At 41.7% G+C, this 27,617-nt stretch overlaps 1 protein-coding gene across 1 annotated transcript in view; it reads right to left on the bottom strand.

Annotated features, from left to right (window-relative positions):
• The window catches only part of LAMA3 (laminin subunit alpha 3), a 264,040-nt gene that overhangs the window by 152,979 nt on the left and 83,444 nt on the right, over positions 1-27,617 (bottom strand). The window contains exons 10-12 of the mRNA XM_088797937.1: positions 26,080-26,211; positions 24,413-24,475; positions 14,300-14,434 (exon numbers count right to left, since the gene is read on the bottom strand). Of these exons, the coding sequence (XP_088654063.1) occupies positions 14,300-14,434; positions 24,413-24,475; positions 26,080-26,211 (330 nt within the window). The remainder of the gene's footprint in view (positions 1-14,299; positions 14,435-24,412; positions 24,476-26,079; positions 26,212-27,617) is intronic.

Genomic DNA, 27,617 nt, shown 5'->3' with positions numbered 1-27,617 from the left:
AAGCTTAGACATTCTCCCAATGGCACACAAAACATGCGACAACAATAATGAACATCACTCAGCAAGACACGGACACACGTCCACACGAACACTGCTGTGAGACACTGAAATACCAAGGTTATGAAACCTTACTGAGCTGTTTGTACAGGCTGCCAGTGTAAGCGCACCGTGGCAAGTTGGTGAACTTAATTAACAGACCTCGTACACTCACATTTGGGGGTTATGGCTTCAATATATGAATCTGAGGGGGCACAATTCAGTCCACAGCAATGTATGTGTAAGAACTGTTGGTTACCTTCCTACCATGACCTGAGGCCTCAGAATGAAGCCAAGATACTACAAGATAGCATAGTTAAAAGATGGAAGAAAACAGACCTGGCCACCAGCTTCTGAGCCTCTGGGTCAATTTCTTCCTGAAAACAAATATGCCTGGACTGTTCAATTACATCCAACAAACTCTTTTTGCCTTAAACTACTTTAGGTCAAGTTTTCTGTCATATGAAACTATACACTCATAACTGACTCTTTAATCACTAAAATGTTCTCATTTTAAAAGTCCTTTTTTAAATTAAATTTATTGGGGTGACATTGGTTAGTAAAATTATATAGGTTTCAAGTGTACAATTCCATAATAAATCATCTATATATTGCATTGTGTGTTCACCACCCAGAGTCAGGTCTCCTTCTAAACAGTACTCTTACTAAAATGTATTATATACCATCCTTCAATCTGAAACGCGTATTTAGACATAATTTAACTATGACCTTATGATCCAGGGCCACCATTACAGTGCTCATCTACTTATTCTAATAGTAATACTGTCAGTACCTTCCTGAATTGGACAGGATTATTCATTCTCCATTAACTTGGCCTCAGACTGCTACAGATTTAAATTTCATGTCTGTTATTCTGTTTCCTCCCGTACTGTTAGTGTCTTTCCTTAACAATTTCCCCTCCCTTCTGATTTTATGTTTCTAATTCGCCATGGGTTTGGCTTGGAAAACAAATAATTAAACTTAGTACAATTATTTAAAAAAAAAAAAAAAAAAAGAATAGGCTGAGAGAGGGCCTATGGGATTCTTTTAGTACTGAAATACATGGATTTTAGTGCACATATTATTGGGTGTGCCTTTTGTCTTTGCAGAGGCAATAGAGGATTGGGGGATCTTACTGCTTGATTCTCACTTTTGCTCCATATCCATGATCCAGAGAGCCTAGTCCCAGCCAGGTGAAATAGTACTTTTCTGCAGTTCAGTGATTTTTTTTTTTTTTAAGAGGAAAACAATCGTCAGAGGTTTGAGTTTATTATATAAATCTGTGTTTAAATAGGTATAGCATTAAAAATGAATGCAGTTCCTAGAAACATATCAGAATCATGGTGTCCCTTTAAGGAAACCATGATAAATTAAGCTACATGGAGATGCAACTGTGTGTTGTACAACTAGTGCATTGAACAAGTACAACTCTTGGTGTAAACTAAATCCCATGGCCCTTTCGACCTTTTTCAGTGTGGGTGATTGTCCCGCTGCACCTAGATGAAAATTCTAGTAAATTATAGGGCTTTTTAACATACTTAGGGTAGAGGGCAATCCCTTAAGTTGAAACCCAGTTTAAGCTCACATCTTCCCTCCCCCAGCTCTGACCTGACTCAGGACAAAAGTCTACAATGGGAAAAGGTGGTGGTGGTGGTGGTGGTGGTGGTGGTGGTGGTGGTGGTGGTGGTGGTGGTGGTGGTGATATTGAGGGGCTGGGCATTCTTTCTACATTGTTGGTTTCAATTTCACATCTGAGAAGTTTGGGGAGGGGTGGGGAAGAAGAGATAAGGGGAAAGCATTGTTATCCTTCCCCCAGCCCTGAAGACATCTGAAACTGACTCTTCTTCCAAGGCCTGTCTAGGGCCTCCTGGTGGTTCTCTACTGGGTACCTCCCTCCTGCCATTGCCATGCCCCCAAGTTATGGGTGCTTCTGGATTCCTGTTGTTTGTGACTCTTTCTTCAGCCCACAATTTCCTTAGCCCCTGGGTAATACATTAACCATGTCTTTTATTTTCTGTATTCTGATGCTTTGATATCTTGAGGCCTTGCTGATATTGGCGGGACCACCTCTGTCAGGGTTAGCCAATTCCTGGAGAGCCCAGAGACTGCACTTTTCAAATGAAAACCCACCAATGCAGAGCCCACACCCCAACCAACTCCCCTATTGGCTGTCACACTCCAGGCCTCTACAGCCCTGCCCTAATCACTCCAAACAAACAGACACAGCCCCTATACCCCAGAGCCTGCTGAAATTGTTCCAACTAGCCAGTCTTAAGCTTGTTCACCCTGCCTCATCCATTCCTTCCTGCAGAAACCACAATAAAGTCTCCTGCCCACAGTTCCTCTCTCTTCCTGTGCCCCGACCAAACCTGGTATTCCCCCCCCCCCCCACCCTCCATGGCATGCCTCTTGGAATCTGTGAGTAACAAACTATTTTTCAATGGCAATTATCTCCTGATCTGTTAGCCTTACTGAACCTCACATTTCCTATCAACACACTATCGTTTAGAACAGACATCTGGGTAGAAATGTTAGCTTCAGTGGGTGAAGTCTCCTGTTGCCTCTAGGTGGACAGAATCCAAGCCACCCGACGCTGGCTCTCCCACATATGGCCATGGAAACACCCATATCCCGGGCTATTTCCAATGCAGCAGTACTCCATCTGCTCTGACACCAAGCAAGAGTCATCTAGTTCTCAGCCTATGGATTTCCGAAACCAAAGTCTGGCCCAGGCATCTCTGCCCCACTTGAGGCATCCTATGAAAGGCCCTTCATTAGGTCTGAGGTGAGGAGTAAGCATCCACCACCCTCTTGAGTAGAGGTTTACAGCACAGTGTTCTCCAGAGGTGTCCACCTGCCCAAAGTCTCTCTCCTCTACTCTCCTAACCTTTTTACATTCCTTTCAGTGTGAGAGGCTAGAGTCTATGGAACAGGTCTCCAGGCATTTCCTTTGAAAATCTGTGTATGGCAACTTGGCCTTGGAATTTTGCATCAGTCATAGTTTAGAGTCAATATTTCAATTTAAAAATTTTTTAAAGGGTAAAAGGGATCAAATATATGGTGATAGAAGGAGACCTGACTCTGGGTAATGAACACACAATGTGATATATAGATGATGGATTACAGAATTGTACACCTGAAACCTATGTAACTGTACTATCAATTGTCAGCTCAATAAACTTAAAAAAATAAGTAATTGAACTTCCCCCGCCCCCCCTCCAAAAAAAGGAGTGACTGATATGGATGATTTTTAAAATATTTCCCTTGTATTTGCTTCTAAATGCAAGAAAAGTTTTCTTGATATTTATATCAAGAACCTGAGATGATTCTCATTTGAGTGACTCCAATAAAAGTGTAGGTTATTGCAGACATTTGCAAAATCCTAATTATCTTATTATTGTTTCCCCACAAAAGACCCCAAGCTCAATCTATTTATCAAATTCAAACATTTTTAAAAGGTAACTGTGTCTGCCGCTTATATTTCTAGGTAGCTTCTTCCTAAGGTCAGACCCCTGACCCATGCTCTTGAGTCAGGGATGTAAAGGTGACAGCACGTTGACATGTAGACACTCCCTCTTTCTTGCTAAATTGAAGGCGGAAGAGTAAAGATAAGACTGTGGACTAAAGATAAAACAAGGTCTTACACTAGTTCCTTATGCTTCTGTCTTTGGTCCTTGCTCCTGCCTGGTAGATAATGTGCAAAAGATACGACAGCGCGTTTCTTGCCCCTTGAACAGGGTTGGGAAGGAATTACCCAGTGTGCACTGACATAGGAATATCTTCAGATGAATTGGGGCTTCTCAGGTTATTGCTGCAACTTACTGAGCAACCATTTCTCGGGGAAAGAGAGATACTAAAATCACCCAAATGCTTTACGACTCCAGGCTGTAACTATTTGAAAGTGTGAAGCCAAAAGGCCAAGGAGCAGAATAAAACAAAAGTGACAAACTACACAAAAGCACAGACAAAATCCTCCAGGATCATTTAACACAGCAGCTTTTAAACTTTTTTAGCCATATCCACACTAAGATACATTTTGCACTGCAACCCAACACACACACACACACACACACACACACACACACACTTTGATAGATATATAGACACACCTTGATAAATAGATATAGATATAGAAATAGACAGATATACTTAAAACATACTCGTAGGTAACAACGAACAAGAACTTCACAAAACATTGCTTTCCATGACTATTTTCGCTGCTTTCTAATAATTTCTAGTTCATTCTATTTCACTCTAATGCTGGTCTATACCCACTAAACTTATTTCTCCATCCAATAAAGGACAATGACCTGCAGTTTGTAAAACTGTGTGTTGGAGGTCAAGTCCTCATGCTTTTTGATGTCCTGGGACCTCTAGGTGCTGAAGGTGTTTAAGGAAGAGACTATAATTCCTGTGGTAATCTAGCCTGGGAGTCAAGAAATAGGCGTGGTGCTCATTACCCTGCAACTATATAGCTTTCACTTACTCTCCTGGGTCTCGGAACAGTTGCTATAAAACAACTAATTTAAATTACTTTTAAGTCTAAAATTCGAATGCATATTGTTTTATCACTGTTGTAAAAGATACCAGGAGAAATGGGAGTCAATTAATGGAGAGATAAGATTGATGTGTGTCTGGAGAGGAAATACTCTGCTCTAATGTGTCGAATTCTTCCTTCATTCTGTGTTATTTTAGGAAAAAAACAAACAGGTTTATTGACACATAATTCATATACCATACAATTCATCCATTTAACATACACTGCAATGTTTTAAACACATTCAGTGTTGTGCAACCATCAGCATAATTTAATTTTACAACATTTTTGTCCCTCCTCAAAGAAACCCCATACTCATTAGTAAATACTTATTGCTTATCTCTGCCATGCCCCACCCCACCCCCAGCCCTCAGCACCCATTAATCTACTTTATGTCTCTATGAATTTGCCTCTTGTTGACATTTCATATGAATACGTGGTCCTTTGTGACCAGCTTCTTTCACTTAGCATAATTTTTTCAAGGTTCATCCATGTTGTAGCACATATCAGACCTTCATGCTTTTTGGGTGTTTTTTGGGGGGGCCAAATAATATTTCATAGTATGACTATATGACATTTTATGACATTTTTGGCTATTTGACTAATACTGCTATGGACATTTGTATACAAATTATTGTGTGGATATATGTTTTCATATATATCTAGGAGTGGATTTTCTGGGTTATATGGTTGCTCTGTTTAACTTGTTGAGAAAAAGTAAAACTGTTTCCAAATGACTGTACCATTTTGCATTCCCACTAGCAGTGTATGAGGATTCAAATTTCTTCACATCCTTGCCAAGACTTGTTTATTATTTTCTGCCTTTCTAGTGGATATGAAATGCTATTTCATTATAGTTTCAATTCATATTTACCTTGTAAACTAATGATGTTGAGCATCTTTTCACATGCTTATTGGTCATTTGTATATATCTTCTTTTGAAAAATTTGTATTCAAATTCTGTTTATTTTTATTTTTAAATTTTTTAATTTATTTCATTTATTTTTAAATTTGTATTAAATGTATTGGGGTGACATTGTCTACTAAAATTATATACATCTCAAGTGTACAATTCTATAACACATCATCTATCTATATATTGCATTGTGTGTTCACCACCCAGAGTCAGTTCTCCTTCCATCACTATATATTTGACTCTGTTTACTCTCTTCTTCCTTCCCCCCTCCACTTTTACTCTCTGGTAACCACTAAACTGTTGTCTATGTCTATGAATTTTTGTTTGTCTTGTTGGTTTGCTGCTTTCAGTTTTATATTCCACATATAAGTGAAATCATATGGCTCTTGACTTTTTCTAACTTATTTCACTTAGCATGATAATCTCAAGATCTATCCATGTTGTTGCAAATGGCAGTATTTCATCTTTTCTTATGACTGAGTAGTATTCCATTGTATACACCAGATCTGACAACGAAGTTCATGAACTCATCCTAGAAAACGTGCTACATACCTCATTGCTGAATATCACTATGGTCACCTTCAAAGTAGCCCCCTTGGGAAGCTATGCACCAACGTCGACCCTTCAAAGCAATTTTGGAACTCTTTTTCTGGAATGGCCATCAGAGCTGTTGTCGTATTACCCTTGATGTCCTGAATGTCATCAAAATGTCTTCCTTTCAATATTTCCTTTATCTTTGGGTAAAGAAAGGAGTCATTGGGGGCCAGATCAGGTGAGTAAAAAGGGTGTTCCAATACAGTTATTTGTTTACTGGCTAAAAACTCACAGACAGTGCTGTGTGAACTGGTGCATTGTTGTGATGCAAGAGGCATGAATTGTTGGCAAAAAGTTCAGGTCATTTTCGTCTAACTTTTTCACACAGCTTTTTTAGCACTTCCAAATAGTAAACGTAGTTAACTGGTTGTCCAGTTGGTACAATTTCATAATGAATAATCTCTCTGATATCAAAAAAGGTTAGCAACATTGTTTTGACTCTTGATTTGGACTGACGGAACAATTTTGGTCACGGAGAATTGGCTGACTTCCATTGTGCATTTTGACACTTTGTTTCAGGGTCATATTGGTACACCCATGTTTCATCACCAGTAATAACACGGCCTAAAGCATCATCTTGCCTCTCCAAAAGGTCTTGACAAACTTCGACTCTCCTCTGCTTTTGTTCATTGGTGAGCTCCTTTGGGACCATTTTCGGACACACCTTTCTCATGCCAATAATTTCAGTTAAGATTTTCCTGTTTCTCTATTGATGTTTACTTGGTCTGCTATACTTCGCACAGTCAGCCAATGATTTGGATGCACAATTCGATGAATTTTTGCAACGTTTTCTTCAGTTCTGCTCATTAGTGGCTGCCCTGCCCTCTTTTCATCAGTGATGTGTTTTCTCCTCTCAGAAAAATGTTTACTCCATTTGTACACGGCCGTTTTCTTCATGGCATTATCTCCATAAACTTGGACTAACATGTCTCTTATTTTATTTCCATGCTTGCCAAGTTTAACAAGAAATTTAATGTTTGTTCATTGCTCTAATTTAAGCTCAGATATTCTCGCAACTGCACACAAAAACACCCAAACACAATAATGAACGTCACTCAGCAAGACACTGCCAAAGGACGACAGGAACACAGCTGTGAGACACTGATATATCAAGGTCATGAAACCTTAATGAGCTATTTGTACAGTGTTGCCAATGTAAGTACATGGCGGCAAGTTTGCGAACATAATTGTCAGACCTCGGATATCTATGTGTCCTTCTAGTTGTTTTATAGTTTTAGCTCTTACATTTAGGTTTTTTAATTCATGTTGGCTTAATATTGTATATGGTATGAGGTAGACTCCATTAACATTTATTAATATGGTTAGATTTACCTCCGCCATTTTGCATTTTGTTTTCTATGTCTCATGTGTTTTTGTTCCTCTATTCCTCTTTTATTGCCTTCTTTTAATTAAATGGATATTTTCTAGTGTTGCATTTTACTTCCTTTAATGACTTTTCAATTATTTTTTGAGTCATCATCTTAGTGGTTGCTCTGGAGCTTACAAAATACATCTAATCAGAATGTATTTCAGATTTATATTAACTTAGTTCCAGTGACGTACAGAAAACTTACTCCTATATAGCTCCAATCCTGTTCCCATTTTTTGTGCTATTATTGTTATACATATTATGTCTATATAGCTTAAAACCCAACAACATATTGTTAAATTGGTAATTTATATAACCTATGTCCTTAAAAAAAAAACTGGTAGAAGAAAAGAGAGCAAGTATATATTTATAGAGTGTCTTACTAAACATTTTCATTTATCCTTCCTGGTTCTCTTTATTTCTTCCTGTGGATTTCCTGTCATGTCCTTACGCCAATATAGCTTTGTTCTCACCCAGCTTCTTTGGGCTATCATTGTGAAATATATTACATTTCTGTATGTTATAGACATAACAATATATACTGTGTTTCCCTGAAAATAAGACCTAGCTGGACCATTAGCTCTAATGTGTCTATTGGAGCAAAAATTAATATAAAACCTGATTTTATTTTAATATAAGACTCGGTCTTATATAATATAATATAAGACTGGATCTTATTTTAATATAACATAAGACCTGGTAATATAATATAATAATATAATATAAGATAATATAAGATAATATATTAATTTTTGCTCCAAAAGACACATTAAAGCTGATGGTCCAGCTAGGTCTTATTTTCGGGGAAACACGGTATGCATGTATATATACAGTCTTGTACAATTTCTTTTAAAATAAATAAAGACAAGAAAGGATAAAAATTTGCAATTCTACTGTCTTTTTAATTACTTACTATTATGGACTGAATATGTTCCCAAAAAAACAGGAAGAGAAGGTTAAAGCTTTACCTCCAATGAAAATGTATTTGGAAATAGGGTCTTTAAGGAGGTAATTATAAGCTTAAATGAGAACATACGAATGGGGCCCTAATCCTGTAGGATAGATGTCCTTATAAGAAAAGGATGAGACCCCAGATATCTTTCCCTCTCTCCACATGCACAGAGGAAACGTCATGTGAGGATACAGGGAAAAGGTAGCCATCTGTAGCTAGGAAGAGAGTACCACCAGAAATCAAATCTTCTGGCACCTTGATTGTGCAGTTCTAGCCTCCAGAACTGTGAGAAAATAAATGCCTGTTGTTTAAGTCACCTAGGCTGTGGTATCTTATTCCAGTATCCCAAGCAGACTAATACACCTTCATAATTACTTTCACCAACACTATTTTTGCATGTGGATTCCAATTACTCTCTGGGGTCGATTGTTTTCGGCCTGAAGAACCTCCTTTAATATTTCTTGTAAGGCAGGTCTGCTAGTTGCATTTCTCTCAGTTTTTGTTAATAAGAGAATGCCTTGATTTTGAAAGATAATTTTGAAGAGTATAAGATTTTTGGTTAATAATTTTTACTTCTGTTCTTAGAATATGTGTTGCCACTGACTTCTAAGCCTCCATTGTTTCAGATGAGAAGTCAGTTAATATTCTATCTGAGGTTCCCTTGTATGTGGTGAGTCATTTTTCTTTTGCTGCTCTCAAGATTTTCTCTTTGTCTTTGTCTTTCAACATTTAAACTACGATGTGTCTGAGTGTGGATCTCTTGGTATTTATCTTGCTTGAAGTTTATTGAGGTTCTTAGGTGTCTAGGCTGTTTTTCATCAGATTTGGGGAGTTTTCTGCCATTATTTCTTTGACGATTTTTTTCTGGCCCTTTCTCTCTCTCATTTCCTTTTGATGTTCCCAGAACATATGTCAGTGCACTTAATAGTGCCCCATATTTCTCTGAGGTTCTGTTCATTTATCTTCATTCTTGTTCTCACTGTTTTCAGACTGAATAATCTCTAATAACCTGTCATCAAGTTTGCTGATTCTTCTGCCAGCTCAAATCTACTCTGGAATCCCTCTAGTGAATTTTTCGTTCCAATTATACTTTTCAACTACAGAATTCTCATTTAGCTTTTTAAAATAATTTCTATCTTTTCACCGATATTCTCTATTTGACGAGAGTCATGATACCTTCCTTTAATTAATTAAACATGGTTTTCTTTAGTTCTTTGCACATTTATAATAACTGTTTTGGTCTGTTAAGTCCATCATCTGAGCCCATTCAAAAGCAATTTCTATTGGCTGCTTTTTTCCTGTATGGATCATACTTCCCCGTTTCTTTGCACATCTCATTTTTTAAAAAAGAAACTGGATATTTTATGTACTATATTGTAGCAACTCTGGCTGACCCACCACCACCAGGCTTGTTGTTATCATTCAGTTGGTTGGTTATCTGTTTAGTGACTTGGCTGAACTAATTCTGCAAAGTCTATTTCCCCTGCAATGTTCAGTCTCTAATGTTCTTACTCAGATTTTCCCCCTGTTTTTGTCTTCTGGCCTGGCTACCTCAGGGTCACTCCTGGGTCAGTACAAGTAATTTATTGGTTGAAGGTGGTGCTTAAACTTCCTTAGTCAGTCATATTTTTACCCTTTCCCATTGGATATGTGTGTGGCTTGTAGGATGCTATCAAAGTTTGGGGAGTTTACATTTCCCCCCGTAGGTTCAGCCAGAAATGACTAGTTTAGATCTGCCTCTGTGATCTCTGCTGAGAGCGCATCATACAGTTCTAGAAGGGCAGGGATAGCTATGATATTATTTTTAAGCTTGACTCACTAGGAGTTGCCCTGTGTCAGAACAGCTTGTTAGAGGTTGTGCTTAAACCTCCTGTGCTAATGAGGCTTCCACCCTGTTGATGGATTTATGAGCAGCTTGGGGTGTTTTGAGTCTACCCCATATCTTGCTCCAATTTTGCCTGAGAGGGTACAGCCTAGTGCATGAGTACAACCTCTTTTACCTCCACATTTATCTGTGATATCAGATAGGCTCTTCTTGGCTGCGCTCTCTCTGATTCTATTAATCTGCCGGCTGCTCTGCAGTTTTGCTTGTGTCAGAGTTACCAGCCTCCTTTTCAGTGTTATACACCAAGATCCACATTGTTTTCCCACAATACCTTTAGGTATGGAGTTCTCTACTCTGTTTAAACAGCCAGTCCCCTCAGACAGAGCTTCAGAACTCTTTATCATTATGACCCACATTTCCTCCTGCCTCTGCAGAACCACTGTGCCACCAGAGGTGAAGATGAGGATCTACTTTTATTGAAATGACTCTCTGCTCTACGACGAGTCACTGGGGGAGACAGTGGTCTTCTCAGCTAGCCTACACTAGCTTGGAAGCACCACTCTATGGGCCAGTTGGGGTGGAGTGATCGGGGCCCCAGTATACTCAGCCTGTAGTACTTGGTGTAGAGTCTCCACCATACGAATGGGAGCTGGGTGGGAAAAGAGAGACCTGGTCCTCTCTGCTGAGTCTGCCTGGAACAGACTTCTGCAGCAAAGGGCAGGAGCAATGAGAAATGTCAGCAGCCTACCCCTCCTGAAATGACTCCGTAGCCCCAGACTGGGAGTTTTGAAGAGAATGAACCCCCATCTTCTTGGATGTACCTGCCCAGGGTAGAGCTTCTATAACACAGAGTTGAGGGTGGGGGTAATGGAGCTCTAATATCATAAATTCGTGAACTTTGTTGCAACGATGTTGCTAACCTTTTTTGATATTAGAGGGATTATTCATTATGAATTTGTACCAACTAGAAAAACAGTTAATCAAGTTTACTATTTGGAAGTGCTGAAAAGGCTGTGTGAAAAGTTAGATGTCCTGAACTTTCCGCCAAGAATTCATGGCTTTTGCATCACGACAATGCATCAGCGCACATGGCACTGTCTGTGAGGGAGTTTTTAGCCAGTAAACAAATAACTGTATTGGAACACCCTCCCTACTCACCTGGTCTGGCCCCCAATGGCTTCTTTCTTTACCCAAAGGTAAAGGAAATATCGAAAGGAAGATATTTTGATGACATTCAGGACACCAAGGGTAATACGATGACAGCTCTGATGGCCATTCCAGAAAAAGAGTTCCAAAATTGCTTTGAAGGGTGGATTAGGTGCTGGCATCGGTGCATAGCTTCCTGAGGGGAGTACTTCGAAGGTGACATGGTGATATTCAGCAATGAGGTATGTAGCACTTTTTCTAGGATGAGTTTGCAAACTTAATTGTCATACTTCATAGATTCATTGTTCTTACAGAAATTGAAATTTTTCTGAAATAAATGTTTCTTCATTTGCTGTGTGCTCTAGGACAATTTCTAGAGACTTTAAATGAGTTTTTAAAATTTTTCACCAAGTAAAATTTTATTTTGCTGGAGAAAGGGTCTACTGAGCCCCTTACTCAGTTGTTCTGGAAGTTTCGTCTACCTTCTATTTTATTCTGAATACACCTTTGCATTTTCTACCTACCTTAAAATGATTTGTTCTACTAGTGAAGAAATGTGGAAAAGGACATTCTTAAAATGTTGTATTACTGTTTACCTTTGAATCCGTAAACACAAAGGCACAATCTGACAACCTTGCCCAAGTGAATGACTAGGTTAGAATATTTTTAATTTATTCTACCAGAATAATTCTGTAGTTGTGGCTAGTACAGAGGAGGAAAAAAAGAAACCTTTGAAATACTTATCCCCAAGAATATTTTGCTTTTGCTAAAAGGATGGCAGCTAAAGTAAAACTAACATGATTGTCAGTAGGTTATGTAGAAAATTAACACGAGATACTCTTGTCCGCTTCTTGCCCCTAAAAAGCTTACGTTTAAGATATAATTGAGGAAGTGTTCAAAAAAACAAAAGGTGCCTAGATAATGCTTACCTGTACTAGACCCGGTTTAATATTTGGTGGAGGAGAATGAGATAAATGACTTGGCTGACCCAACGCTTCTCCTCCTGTTTTTGTTGAATAGACCTCATCTTCACTACACATAATCTTGCCTACTCTCAGTACTAGCTCCTCTAAGCTTGGACTCTAGTGGACATCTGAAACGTAAGGTCTCCATCCCACCTCCCTTCTGCTAGTTCTTCATGTTGTCAATGAGACACTCCGTGTCTCCAGCTTAAAATATAAACGTCGGCATCCTCAGCTTGTACTCCAAAACTTCATTATTTGGGACATCTTCCCACAGAGACAATATGATCAAGGACAAGGTTATCTCCCCAGACCGCAAAGCCCATTTGGCACAAGATCCACCTCTAGTGTGATTCACACCGTTCAAAAATTAGCAACACACGTGCTGATGTTTCCATGGAAAATGCCTTGGGCTTTCCAACTTCTAATACTAAATTTCTCGGGTTGACGTCAAGGCAGAGAAAGAAAAGACACCCCCTTCCTTTCCTTACCTTCCCACCTGCCAGTTGACCAAATCTCTGGGCAGTGACTGCCAAGAGCTTCTGAGGTCCCAGAGGGGCAAAGGCTGAGAAGTGGAGATGACGGACACAGGCCCATGAACAGGGTGTGCCAGAGGGCAGGGGGAAAGGAGGGGCTTGGGATGTGACACACGGACATCGATGCAAACAGGGAGATGAACCACTATTGGGGCTGCAGGTTCTTAAAATGATGCAGAGGGCAAAATGGGGCGGGCATAAGGAATACCAGCTACCATACAAGTGAGTGCTTCCCAGGCTGTCGGAGCTTTACATGTCAGAACATATGTAACCTGCACAGCACATTATGGGGAACAGATGGGTTAAGTAAGTTGCCCATGTTGGTAGCCAGTGCGAACCTTGCTCTTTGTCACTTTGTCCACCAGCTCCCAGATAGGTTTTTCCTGCTTCCGTCCCATATGCACAGTTCCTTATGTCACTTACCTTGCAGGCAAGATGGCTCAATAGCAATTCTAGCCTTACACAGAGGCTGGAAAGCTAGAAACAGCACTTCTCAGAGTCTTCTGAAGTGGGGTACTGGATGCCTGGATGCCAGCGGGGTTGGCAAATAAGAAGTGCCTTCCTGTGGCTTGTTGAGCCTTTCTGCAGCTGTGCCCTGCCTGGCTTCGTGGGTGCCAAGAGATGGCCATGGAGGCAGCAGGACTGCAGTTCTTCTATCCTTGAGCTGCACTACAGCAGTCTGGGCTTAATACTCAGCCATTCTATTGGGAGCCCTTAACAACTCGGGTTAGCACCTAATTACCTATATCAAGTCCCTGTCTGTTTATAATACCTGCAGTGGTGTTCAGCTCCTGCCCTGCGCCCTGACTGATAACTTTCTCTTCTTCTTTCCCCTCTCTTTCCTTACAACACCCACTGGAAGAAGAAGAATGGTAGGGAGTGGAGAGGAGGCAGAAAAGAATTTGGGCAAATCCATCCATTCATGTGCTCATTCACCCTCCCCATTTACCACACACCTATCATGCTCTATGGACCAGGCCAGACACCCCCTCCTCCTGCCTGCCGTGCTCCTTAGGATGGGATACTAGCACACAGAACAGTGGGGAGGGAGGAGTTTGTGGTTTGTGCATGCTGTTCCTCTCCCTGGCATGCCCTGCCTCCTCTCCTTGTCTGCCTGGCAAGTTCCTAAACACTGCTTGGGTACCACCTTCTCTCCAGAGCCAAGATTTGCACCCTGTCACCTGACTCCAAAGCCGCTGTGCTTGACCACCAGGGGGGAGGCAAGGTGGTTTGAAAAACAAAAGAAGGGAGGTGACATGGCCCATGTAAGAGGACACATGGCCCATGTAACACACATATATAAACCAGGGGATCATTTATTGAACTGTGGGCCACACAGCTCTGCCAGAAAGAACCTCTTCATTTCCTTAGGAGGAAATTTATCTTGGGGGATGAACGAGCACAATGCAATGTGTTGCCCACTTACCTTGGCAAATAGGGAAGGAGTAGAAACCTGAGCGGCAGGCATCACACCGAGGGCCCTCAACCCCAGGGCGGCACAGGCATCTTCCACGGGCATCACATATTTCGGGGAGAACTCCTTCCAGGTTACAGTCACATCCTGTGAAGGAGAAGGGTCTTTCAGAGGCGTTCCCCTCCTCCATCCCTTTTTCAGTCTCTCCTTACCCCCAGGTTTCCAACATGGAAACATAGATTATAAGTTATCTATGACTTAACAGACATTCTTAAGCCTAAAGACCACATTTCAAAGAGAAATAAAACAAATGTTCAGGAAAGGTCAGAGATGCCATCAAGAATCATCCAGAGTGGGGATTAGTTTGCAAAAGAGCTACAATCTTTTAACACCTACTCTTGTGGAAACACTTTATTTTTTTCCAAATCTGAGCCTTGCACAGTAAAACTTCAATTTAATAGATTTCTATCTAATGACAATCTTGAATGAAACATGTTTCATTCTACCTTCCATGTTTTACCAGAAAAGAAACAAACATAAATTTAGCCCTACTACGTACCAGCTGTGGCTTTTAGGGGCTTCCCTCAGATTGCCTCACTTAATCCTCCAGGCACAAGGCCTTCCCTTCAGTCAGGCTGCTTCCAACCCACAAACAAGTGCTTTGCTACCTCAGGACCTTTGCTCTGTCCATTCCCTTTGCCTGTAATGCCTCTCCCCTGGTTCTCCTCATCCTTCAGGTCTCAGTCCAAAGTCAACTCCTAGGAAGGTCTTCCCCAACCAACTTGTGCAAATGGGCTCCCCGCTCCTCTCCTATTCTCTATTTTAGCTGTGTTTGTCTGTCACAGCACTTTCATTACTGAAATCAGTTAAGGGCCTCATGACTTGCTTTAACCAGCAGAATGAAGTGACAGTGCTGGTGTGGGATTTCTGAACCCAGGTCACAAACAGGCTTTGTGGTTCCCACTTTCACCCTCTGGGAACCCTAACACCACCACGTGAGGCACCCAGTGTGGCCTCTTTGAGGATGAAAGACCACGTGGAAAGAGATGCCCAGCTGTCCCCATATACCCTCCAACAAGTCCAGCAGAAAGACTGCACAGCTAACCCACACAATTGTGAGAAATAACCCTGGCTGTTTTAAGCCACTAAGTTTTGGGGTGATTTACTGCACAGCAATAGATGAGTGAAACACATAATTCAGGGCCCCCAGTGCCATGGTATAGCATTTCTCAAAAAACAAATATTTCTCAAACAGACAGGGCTCTTGTCTGACTTCATTATGAATGAATAAAAAGCAAAGTCAAGCAGGATCCCTGGAAGGTAGGTAAGAATTTTAAAGTTGATGGAAAAGATGCTCAGAAAGGTTAATTAATTTTCCCAAGGTCACACAGCCAGAAAAGCAGAGTCGCAATTTAACCCAGGTCTGTCTGATTCTAAAGTCCATGCTCTTTCTATTATACTAAGAATACAAACTAATAAGTGATTTTAAAAGCCACATTTAAGGTATGACCTATGTAAGTATACATATTCAAAATCAATCTTATATTTAAAACATCTGATGTCTATCAAGAACATTCACGTCTAAATCTGCAACATGGTCCCATAAGGAATATCCTGAAAGACTCAAAGATTTGACTGGGTTCACCCTACTTATGAAGGAAGGGAGGTATCATGCATTTTGGAAAGGTTTTCTGCAAGGGTTAAAATAATAGATAATTCGAACAGTTAGCCAAATCCCACTCCTTCCCCTTTGCCCTAAACCCTCCGCCTTTCAGATAAAAGGTTAATAACACAGTTGTAGAATAATTTTTTTTCTAATACAGTAATTAAGAAAAAAGATCAGGGTAAATCAGAACAACTTTACAGTCTTTCATAATCCCTAACTTGTTCATACCTAAATCAAACTAATTTTGCCTAATTTGGCAAAAGGGGCGCTGGACGTGTCCAAGGGCACATTCCTCACAAGACAAGCCTTGGACCCCAGGCTGGCATGAGCCCTGCCCTGATGGTCATCACAGCTGCCATACACGGTCTTGGTGCAATGGCCCTGTAGGCTGAGAACACCGCCGGGAAAGGGAAAGCTCTCCTGTCAAATACAGTCTTAGCATTAAACCAGACTTTGGAATTAAGTAAGAAACTTGAACTTTACGTTGACATTAAAGTCCAAGGAATCCTGATTTACAACCATTTGTAAACAGAAAGAAACCATCTAGTACCTATGCATTTAAAATACTGTTTCTGAAATTCACTTTTCAACATGTCCTCTTCCTTTTCTAGCAAGTAGCCCCACACAGTGCCAGAGGCAGAACCCTCTGGGGCCCCTGCCCTTCACCTCCCTCACCTTCCATCTATCACCAAGTCACAGTGATTACACCTCAGGAAAGTCCCTGCAATCCTCCTCTCCTTCCAGAGTTCCAGAGCCTTCCTTCAGGGTCTCATCCTGTTTACCGGGATTATTTCAACAGCCTCCCAACAAGGCTGTCTGTTCCCCATCTTGCCCCTTCCAATTCACTCTCCATCCTGGGATCAAGAGCGATCTTTCTTTTCATATCACTTTCCAGTTTAAATCCCTCAAAGCTGACCCAATGCCTTCATGACACAATCCAAAGTCCTTGACATGTGTGACATAACAGACCCTTCAAAATCATCCAGGCTGCCAGTAGCCCACACGGCACCTTTCCACAAACTAGAAAAAGGTGTCCCTTCCTCAAGATGCTTTCCTGTCACTTGCTGTAAAATCGTCATCATAAATGTACAAATCTGCAATGTCCTCAAAGGACATCGCACCCCCTCAGATGAGGTGCAGTGGTGCACTGCAAGCTGCATATCCCAGCCTGGCTGCCCACGCTGGTCTTTTCCTAGTCCTTTCCTCTCCCTACCCCACGATTCACTTGTTCCACTCTTTCACCCTTCCCCACGATTCAGTCCCAATGACCTACCTGTCATCCCCTCTCCTATCCCCATGTCTTCTTTTAGCTGCCCCTCGGCCTGGCTAACTCGTTCACGCTCCAAGACTCAGCTCAGATGTCTCCCCCTCCTGCTCTGGGGAAGCTCTTCCATAACCCCTTCCTTCCTTCCTTCCTTCCTTCCTTCCTTCCTTCCTTCCTTCCTTCCTTCCCTCCTTCCTTCCTTCCTTCCTTCCTTCCCACCTACTGTCTTGCCTTCCCTCTCTCCCTTCTGGAAGGGGCTGTAAGGATGCCTCTTCTATCCAATCTCATGGCTTTGTATTCTTGGCTGATCATAGCATTAACTACTGCTGCCATAACTGTTTACCTGTGTGTTTCCTGCAGGACTGGGAGCTTCCAGGGAGCAGGGACTGTGCAGTTGCCTTGTCATTTCCTAGTACAGAGTAGGCGCTTAATAGAAGTTTGAAGAATGAAGAATATGCTAAATATTGAAGACTAAAATTCTCTTCAGTAAACACCATTCCTTGAATTCTATTTTATTGACATCTACACAGCGCTTCCAAACTGAGCTATCAGGATTCGTGTGTCCCTCTCTCAGCCTTACCTGGCAGGTCTCCATGCCAACAGGGACTGCCCCACCGTGCCGGGCAGATAAAATGCCCACCCAGGGACACAGCCAGGAAAGCATGCCCCAGTGACTGTCGCTCCAACCTCAGAGTTCTCATCCTTAGTTCCAACCAAACTGACCTCAAAATTTTGGCAATGGCATGTAGTTCCTAATAAAGTGATTGGGGGAATCAAAACCTTTTCACAGCATTTGTCACAAAACCTCCTGGGCAGCTGTATCTTCAGGTCAAAAGGGCTGCTTTCCATAGGTTGTATCAATCTCCTAAAGTAAGCACCTAGCGTCTTTCTGCAATCTGGCGATTTTACTTGTATCTGCTCTTTCCTTGAACTTAGAGGAATAAAAGTGTACATGTGCCTTTAGGCTAGTGTCTCTCTAAAGTGTGTGCTGTCTGTATGTTCTCATTTTCAAAAGAAGTCCTTGAAGATGTGTCTATTATGCATTGACCTCCTAAAAATAAATCTTAAGTGCATATAAAACATGACTTGGATGCAGAGAATCCTAACAATATTCCTGGTTATGAAATACAATGGAAAACCTGCCAACAACATGATCTGCAAAACTGTTTTGTCCTTTTGCTTCAAAGCTTTAGTGTCTGGAATGGAGCATATGGGTTTTCTAGAACAGTGGTTCTCAATTTTGGCCACACATTGGAATTTCCTAGTAAAACACCATTGCCTGGGTGTGGAATCTCAAACCCAGAGGTTCTGATACAACCCCGGGATCTGTAAACGATGGCCTGAGCACCAAATACATCCCTGTTTTAGTAAAGTTTTATTGGAATCCAGCTAAGTTCATTCATTTACATATTGTTTATAGTTGTTTTCCCAGTACAACAGCAAAGTTGAGCATTGCAACTTTTCCTACAAAACTGAAAATATTTACTGTCTGACCCTTTACAGGAAAGTTTGCCAACGGCTAAATGGGATATTTTACTAGCTAGAGAATTGGTTCTTAACAAGAGATATATTAGAATCATCTGGAAAATTTGTTCAAAATAAAAGCCTGGACTTCACCTCTGGAAATCTAGATTGAGATCTGAGGTGATACACAGTAATTTATATCTTCTAACAAAGCAAGGGATTCTAAAACACAGTCTTGTTTAAAAACCACTGTATAAGGAGACATGAAAGTATCAATGGGCCTTAAAGAATTAAAATTATCAGGGGTTGAAGGATGCTCGGTATTATCCAATACTATATATCTTCTGGCAGTTGCGATGTTTGTGCTTCTAACGTTCACTGCCAGCAGTTAGGCCCCAAGTTGTTTTTTAAATGCATTAATAAAAGGCCAAATTGAAGTAGATATCTATGCATTCAAATTCCCAAATAAATCTAACTGTACTAATTAAATTTATTTTCCTTGAGGCAATGTTCTAAGTCTTCCCTCATATTTTGTAACAGACATCTGAACTTCCCTTCAAGTTCAATTAAATTTCTTTTCCTGAAGTCACCACCAGTCTAGTTGGGGAGAAAAGGGAATTGAATAACAAAGGGATTACTGTAAAGAGTAAGTGGGAGATCTAAAACATTCTTGTGGCAGAAGGCCAGCCGTGTGTGTTGTAACCAAAGCTCAATAGCTGAGTTCCATTCTCATCAATTAACAAACATTTAAGTAAGTACTTGATTAGATCCACTATGGGCAGGATACCGTAGGTCCTGTGGGTATTAGAACTGTTGTCCCCAAGTGACCAAGTGTCTGACAAAAACTGGAGTCAGTACCCCACTCAGTAACACACAGTGCCGTGGTTTGATCAGAGGAGCTGGGTACAGTTAGGGCAGAAGTAGAAACAGCATAGGAAGGTAAACCGGATCACGTTACACCTGACTTCAGGTGAGCCGTTTGTGCTGTCCTGAAATCCTATGACATTCCTCAAGCCCATTCACTCCCCCACATTCTGGGATGACTCTTTCACACCTTCTCTCTCCTCAACTCCAAGGAGGCCTCCTCCCTAGTCTCACTGTCTGCCTCTGACCTTGATTCGAATTTCACTGAAAAAACCCCACAAAAAAAAGGAACAATCAGAAGAGAGTGTCCACAAACTCCCACCGCTGCACCCGCCTGCCTCTCCCCTTCATGCACTCCTCCTTCTCCTCTTTGACAACCCTTCCTGCCTCAATAGATGGCAACATCTTCCTTGTCTGCTCCATCCAAAAGCCTTGTAGTCACCCTTTCTCTCATATCCCACTTCCAGTCCAGCAATGTCCCGGCAAGTCCTATCAGATTACAATATCTTCAGATTACATCCACAATCTGTCCACTTCTTGTCACCTCCACTGAGACCTCCTGGGTCTGGGTCACCATCATCCCTTCCTCATGGATTATGGCAATAGCTTCCCGTGTCATCTCCTTGCTCTTTCTCTTTTCCCCCTACAATTGGTTTTCAACACAAAAGCCACAAAGATCCATATGCAATGTCACGTCCTGGTGCAAAACTCTCCATGGTTCCTGTCTCATTCCGAGAAGAATGTTAAGTCTTTGCAGTGGCTGACGAGGGCCTACCGTGGGGTCCCTGGAGCTTCCCTTCCTTACCCTTCCCCCCTTCACTCACTCTGCTTTCATACACCTAGTCTCCCTTTTGTTCGGTGAACACCTCCAACATGCTCTTGCCCCAAGGACTTGGCACTTGCTCTCTCCTGTGTCTGGATGCTTCTCCCAGGTGCTTGCAGAGCGGCAATAGGACCTTGCTTGCTAAGCACATTCATAATGGCTCCCTTCACTCCCTCACTCACTCCCTCAATGATGTTTCCTGGGGTCATCTCCCATGTAAACTGCTGCACTCATTTCCTTTCTCAGGGTCTCTTTTTTGAAAGATTTTTATTAAAATATAGCTAACTTACAATATTAGTTTCAGGAATACAACACAGTTATTCAATATTTATATACCTAAATAAATGACCACCATGATAAATCCAGGAACGATCTAACACTGTACCATGCTATCACAATATTATTGACTATGTTCCCTATGCTGTACATTGCATCCCTATGACTTATTTGTTTTATACCTGGAGATTTGAACCTCTCATTACCCTTCACCTTTCCCCCTCTTTTCTAATTTTTCAATTACAGTTGACATTCAGTATTATTTATGTTCATTTCAGGTGTACAGCCTAGTGGTTAGACATTTATGTAATTTAAGAAGTGATCTCCCTGACTAGTCTAGTAACTACATGGTACTATACATAGTTATTACCGTATTATTGACTATATTCCCTATACTTTACTTTACATCCCCAAGACCATTTTGTAACTACCAATTTATACTTCTTAATCCCTTCAGCTTTTTCATCCTACTCCCAAACCCTCCCCCCATCTATCACCCCAATAAATCTAGTACCCATCTGTCATCATACATCGTTATTACAATATTATTGACTATATTCCTTATGCTATACCCTACATCCCCATGACTACGTTGTAACAATCAATTGGTACTTCTTAATCCCTTCCCCTTTTTCACCCCCCCAAGTCCCCTCCCATCTGGCAACTATTAACACGCACTCTGTATCTATGTGTTTGCTTCTGTTTTGTTTGTTTTGTTCTTTAGATTCCACATATAAGCAAAATCATATTTCAACTGTCTTTCTCTGTATGACACTCTCCACTCAGCACAATACCCTCCAGGTCCATCCATGCCACTGCAGATGGCAAGAACACTCTCCCATCCATGGCTGACAATATTCCATTATATACTTGTATATGTATCACCTCCACTTTATCCATTGATCCATTGAGGCAAACCTAGGCTGCCTCCATATCTTGTCCATTGTAAACAATGCTGCAATAAAAATATGGATGCACATGTCCCCTTGAAGAAGTATATTGGGATTTTTTGGATAAATACCCAGAAGTGGGATTACTGGGTCCTCCTTTGTCTTTTGTTATAGTCTTTGTTTAAAGTCTATTTTGTCTGGTGTAAGTATAGCTACACTAGCTTTTCTGATTGTTCCCGTTTTCATGAAATATCTCTTTCCACCCCTTTACTGTCTGTCTGTGTCTTTCAATCTGAAGTGAGTCTCTTATAGGCAGCATATGTAAAGATCATGTTTTCTTATCCATTCAGCCCCCCTATTTTGATTGAAGCATTTAATCCATTTACACTTAAAGTAATTGTTGATAGATATGTAGGTATTGCATATATATATATGTGTGTGTGTGTGTGTGTGTGTGTGTGTGTGTGTGTGCGTGTGTGTATGTCTTAAAGAAGTCCCTCTAACATTCCTTGTAATACTGGTTTGGTGGTGATGAGCTCCTTTAGCTTGTCTTTAGCTTGTCTAGCAAGCTCTTTATCTGTCCTTCAATTCTAAATTATAGATTTGCTGGGTACAGTAATCTTGGTTGTAGATCCTTGCTTTTCATCACTTTGAATATTTTGTGCCTATTCATTCAGGCCTGCAAAGTTTCTGTCGAGAAAGTATCAGACAGTCTTACGGGAGCTCCCTTGTAGGTAACTAACTACTTTTCTCTTGCTTTTAAGGTTCTTTCTTTGTCTTTAACCTTCAGCATTTTAATTATGATGTGTCTTGGGTTCATCCTGTTTGGGACTCTCTGCACCTCCTGGGCTTGTATATTTATTTCCTTCACCAGGTTAGGGAAGTTTTCCATCATTATTTCTTCAAATAGATTTTCAATTCCTTGTTCTTTCTCTTCTCCTCCTGGTACCCATATGATGTGCATATTGGTATGCTTGATGTTGTCCCAGAGGCCCCTTAAACTAGCCTCAATTTTTGGATTCTTTTCCCTTTTTGCTGCTCCGATTGGGTGTTTTCTACTACCTTGTCTTCTATATTGCTGATTTGATTCTCTGCTTCATTTAATCTACTGTTGACTCTCTCTAATGTATTCTTTGTTTCCGTTATTGTAATCTTCATTTCTGACTGGTTCTTTTTTGCTTTCTATCTCCATTTTTACGTTTCCTATCTTGTTGTTGGAGTTATCCCTGAGCATTCTTATGATCAGTATTTTATTTTTTCTTGGAGGAGAGGCTGTTCCATAAATATAATCAGTGTTTTGAACTCTACATCTGATAGATTGCTTGTCTCTACTTTGTTTAGTTCTTTTTCAGGAACTTTGTTCTGTTCTTTCATTTGGGACATATTTCTGTCTCCCAATTTTGGCTGCCTCCCTGTGTTTGTTTCTATGTATTAGGTAGGGCTGCTCTGTCTCCTGGTCTTGGTAGAGTGGCCTTATGTAGGTATATGTGGGGCCCTGTGGCACAGTCTTCCTCATCACCTGAGCTGGGTGCTCCAGGTATGCCCCTTGTGTGGATTGTGTGTGCCTTCCTGTTGTAGTTGAGCTTTGGTTGCTGCTTACATGTCAGTGGGAGGGACTGACCCTCGAGCTGAATGACTGTGAAAACAGGCTGTGACCACAGTGGAGGAACTGTTGTGCAGGGGTTGACCCTATGGTACAAGATTCGCTTCAGCAGGGCTCTGGTGCTTGCCTAGTCTGCCCTTTCGGTGTTTCATCCTTAGAGGTGACCAGGTACTGCTTTGTCTCAGTCTAAAGGTGGCCATCAGGCACGCCAGCCAGAGCCCCTACCTCAGGCCAAGTTCAGCTTCAGCCTGTGCCCCAGCCTGTGCCCTGCCCAGACCACTTGGCATGAGCCACAAAGCAATCCACAGATGTGTGCCACTCACATTGGGCTTGAAGGTGTCTGGAGAGGCCAAGCTGTGAACTGAGGCTGGCTGCTGCTAGTAATGGGCTTGGGGATGCTCAGGAAAAGGTACTGGACGTGTTGAAGCCAGATGCTGTTTGTTTGGGTTTTGAAAACTTTTGACAGATTTTACAATCGTCTGCAGCATGCGCCAAGACAGGCTGTTTGTATGGAAAAGCCACTGAAAGCAGCCTGGGTGTGTCCTGAAGTTGGATGGGGCAGGGCTTCAAGTAATCACCAAGATTGGGAGGGGGCAGGCACTACAAAGGAGCAATGGCTTCTGCCAGCACTTCTGTCTGGGAGAAAGCTGTCCCTCCAGCCCTCGTCCTGGAGCCAGACAACTCAGCTCTTCCTTGTATGTCCCTGGTGCCTTTTAAGCTGCTGCCCCAGGGCTGGAGCTCAGAGCAAGTGGGTCTATTAGTAAGACCATGCATGGGTCCTTTAAGAGGAACATGTGGGACTCCCGCTGCCCTTCAGCTCACCCAGCCACAATCTCCGCTGGTTTTCACAGACAGTAGTTATGGGGATACTGTGCTGGGGAGCCTCATCCCTCTGGGAGGAACCCCTGAAGCCAAGATATCACTCCTAAATTTAAATGGTCAGACATGGGTGTGGGACCAGCCTGTTCCCACATCTCTAACTCTCGTGGTCTCTTTATGGAGAACTCAAATAAAACTATAGGCAACTGACGGCCACTGAAGGTTTTGAGCAAGTTAGTGATTTACAATCCAAGCTCTGCTTCGTTTTCTTAATCAGTGCCACTGCAAAACACAGACTGGAGTAGAGAATAATGGGGGGTGAGGAGCTTAAATAGGAGATACCTCAAGGTACCTGCCATTTGCCCTGAACCTGGGCATAGCAGTGTGCATAGGAAGTAGAAAAAGACTATGGAGCATAACATTTTATTGAAGTCAAACAAAAATGAGCTTACTTACCTTGTATATCTCCAGCTATTGGATCTTCCGGACTTGGAGTAGAAATGGGAAAAATGGGAATTCCTAGACAAATAGTTTATTAAAAGACACAGAGAAGGATTAAGGAGACAGTAGAGTAAAATACTAAATTGCACTAACTAGGAAGAAGCCTTCTCTAACTCAGTGAAAAGTGGTATATGGAGACTAATTTAAAGAAAGTCAATATTCTTATATTTAAAATATATCTAGTAATTGAAACCAGGCTGGTCAGACATTCTGATTTGTATATTAATGAACAGAAATGAAAATTTTGTGCTCACAATATCTTTTTTTTTTTTTTTTTTTTTAGATTTTATTGGGGAAGGGGAACAGGACTTTTTTTTTCCAAGTCAAGTTGTTGTCCTTTTAATCTTAGTTGTGGAGGGTGCAGCTCAGCTCCAGGTCCAGTTGCCATTGCTAGTTGCAGGGGGCACTGCCCACCATCCCTTGAGGGAGTCGAACCGGCAACCTTGTGGTTGAGAAGACGCGCTCCAACCAACTGAGCTATCCCGGAGCTCAGCGGCAGCTCAGCTCAAGGTGCAGTGTTCAATCTTAGTTGCAGGGGGCAGAGCCCACCATCCCTTGTGGGACTCGAGGAGTTGAACTGGCAACCTTGTTGTTGAGAGCCCACTGGCCCATGTGGGAATCGAACCGGCAGCCTTCGGAGTTAGGAGCACAGAGCTCTAACCGCCTGAGCCACCGGGCCGGCCCCACAATATCTAATTTTCAGTCTAAGCAGGAATAAACTTGGGTTTGTTTGGGTTTTTTTTTTTTTTTTTTTTTAGCATCTTTATTGTTTTTTATTTTAATGTAAAAATTTGAGACTAGCTTTAAAACAATTTTTTTTTTCAATGAAAATGGGTGCTAGTTTAATAATTACCCTGGGACAACAGCTGTGAGTCAGGACATATAGTCACCTCATTTACACATGTCCTGCCCCCACTTCCGCACAACTCCATTCTGCTTTTCCTGTGATTGTAGAGTGTGAGGGTGGGAATGGGCAAGAAATAGTGCAGCAATGAGGAGCTTCATCATGAGACAATTTTTTTTGTCCTTACACCAAAGTACAGCTTTTACACTGTTGCAGAACAAAACCACGGTCCTTGTCACAGTTTGCGTAGGCAATTTCACAGACTCATCCGCTTCATGTTCTGTGATGTTTCTAACAGATACATGTCTTTTCTCTCCAAGATGCTGAGACTTTCACTCAGATCATTGCAGTGGGGTGAAGTGGGGGCCCATGATAATTTGGCTCACTGGACAGTGGGGAAAAGGAGATACATCCTCCTGGTCACCCATGACATCTAGAAGCCCATGACATTTCTATGACATGGGTTAATGAAGAAAAATCATACACATGGATTACTGTTAAGTCAAAGTTGTCAATATTTGACCCTTTTGACCTACTGAGATGGCAATGGCCATAGTATAACCTAACATTCTGGAGATAAATAGGACTATAAAACATACTTACGTAAGTTTTATGTCCCAAACTTCTGGAAATAAAACACATAAATACAACCTACCTGACCCCATTTCTGCCTCCCCTCCACCCACCTGATCCCTGCCTGCCGTGTTCTCAGGTATTAGTGCACAAAGCCCAGTTATGTGCCAAGAAGGGAGGTCTTTCCTTCCACAGTGGTACTTACTCAAGCAAAATGGGAAATTGTAGTATCCAGCTGCACACTCCTCACAATTGTCTCCGTGGAAATTCGGCTTGCATGTACAGCGGCCGGAGCCCTGCTCACAGTCATCTGCATGCTCAGGGTTACAGCTGCAAGCTAAGAGAAATCACAGTTTTCAAAGGCTCAGTCCTTCACTGCAGTTAATAAGACAAGTATGTCCTCCTTGGGCAATGTTTAATCCTTTATCATTGGTCTACAGTCATTCTTGCAAGGGCACATCCTGTTTTCCACTTTACATGTGATTGATGATTCCCATTGACTAAACCCTATGGGCTATCAGAGATGAGTTTTACGAACATCCACACAGAGATGTTCTCGAGAATGGAGTTTATTACACTGGGCACGGTTCACCTTACCGCAGAAGAGGCAAAACCTGCACCAACTACAATCAGAGGGGCTGGGTGGCTGTTTGCTGTAGCTCCTGGCAGGTCTGTTGGGCACAGACTCTCTTGGCCATGAGCCAACTGTGAATGCTCATAGAGTGGTCATCGTTACACAGTTGTAATGCGGACACAGTGTGGGATGTCTAAACATGGATGTATAATCTGTGGGCAGCCTAGCAAGATGGCGCCCACAACCCAAATGCTAGATTCAAGTGATACAGTTTACTGAAGGCAGTTCTTGCAACCACAACCAACAGAAGTATTAGGTTTGCATTTCAGAGAGACATACTTGTAGTATAAGAAGTTTGGTACCACCCCCACTTGGGAGCTTCCCTGACCAGGCAAGTCCTCATCTTGGACAGCAAAAATACTGTCATAGCTCAGCTAAGCATACATCCCATGAGGAACTGAGAGACTGGAGAAACTGTTGGCATTAAGAACCCCTCTTCCCCCCAGCCTTACTTCTCCTGGTGTCTTTTGCTTAATTTGTCTTGGATTTATGTGTCCTGTGGATTCTTTATACTAAGCCTCTAATATCTCTAAGAGACCACTTCCTTGACAAAGAAAGAAACTTGAAAAGTGATGGAAAATTGAGTTTCCTAACAAGGTATGACTGCATTCATGATGTCTGTTTTCCTTGGTCAATGCTGATTGTTTGTGGGCACAAGAAACATGATGGACGTATTACTTCATGAGATGATACGGAAGGGGGAGGGAAAACAGGAACACACTTAACAACTAAGAATGTCCTAGAGAGAGACAGATCAGAGTTCGCACATTCTTTGGAATTTGATGCCTTCCCGTGTTAATGATATGAAGAATGAATTTGAAGGATGGTGGGCACAGAGACCAACTTCAGGACTGGAGTTGTTTTCCAATGGTGGCAGCCAGAGAACAGAAAAAATCCAAATAGATTACACAGATAGGACAAAGTCCATAATCTGACCTCTGATTGGTAATTCCACAGGGGAAGAACCAGTGGTGCTTTGCTATATAATGGATGTGATATGAAATAAAGCCTCCAGACAGATACAAACTATATCCTGGGACTACTCATTAGTGGCTCTGTCACCAGGGCTAACGTATTTACTGCTAAGACCCTTTGGTTTCTCCAGGTCT

The sequence above is a fragment of the Rhinolophus sinicus genome, chromosome 4, assembly GCF_057876585.1.
Source record: "Rhinolophus sinicus isolate RSI-liver-muscle chromosome 4, RSI-T2T, whole genome shotgun sequence".
NCBI classification, from domain to species: domain Eukaryota; kingdom Metazoa; phylum Chordata; class Mammalia; order Chiroptera; family Rhinolophidae; genus Rhinolophus; species Rhinolophus sinicus.
This window is presented reverse-complemented; position numbering and strand designations above follow the sequence as displayed.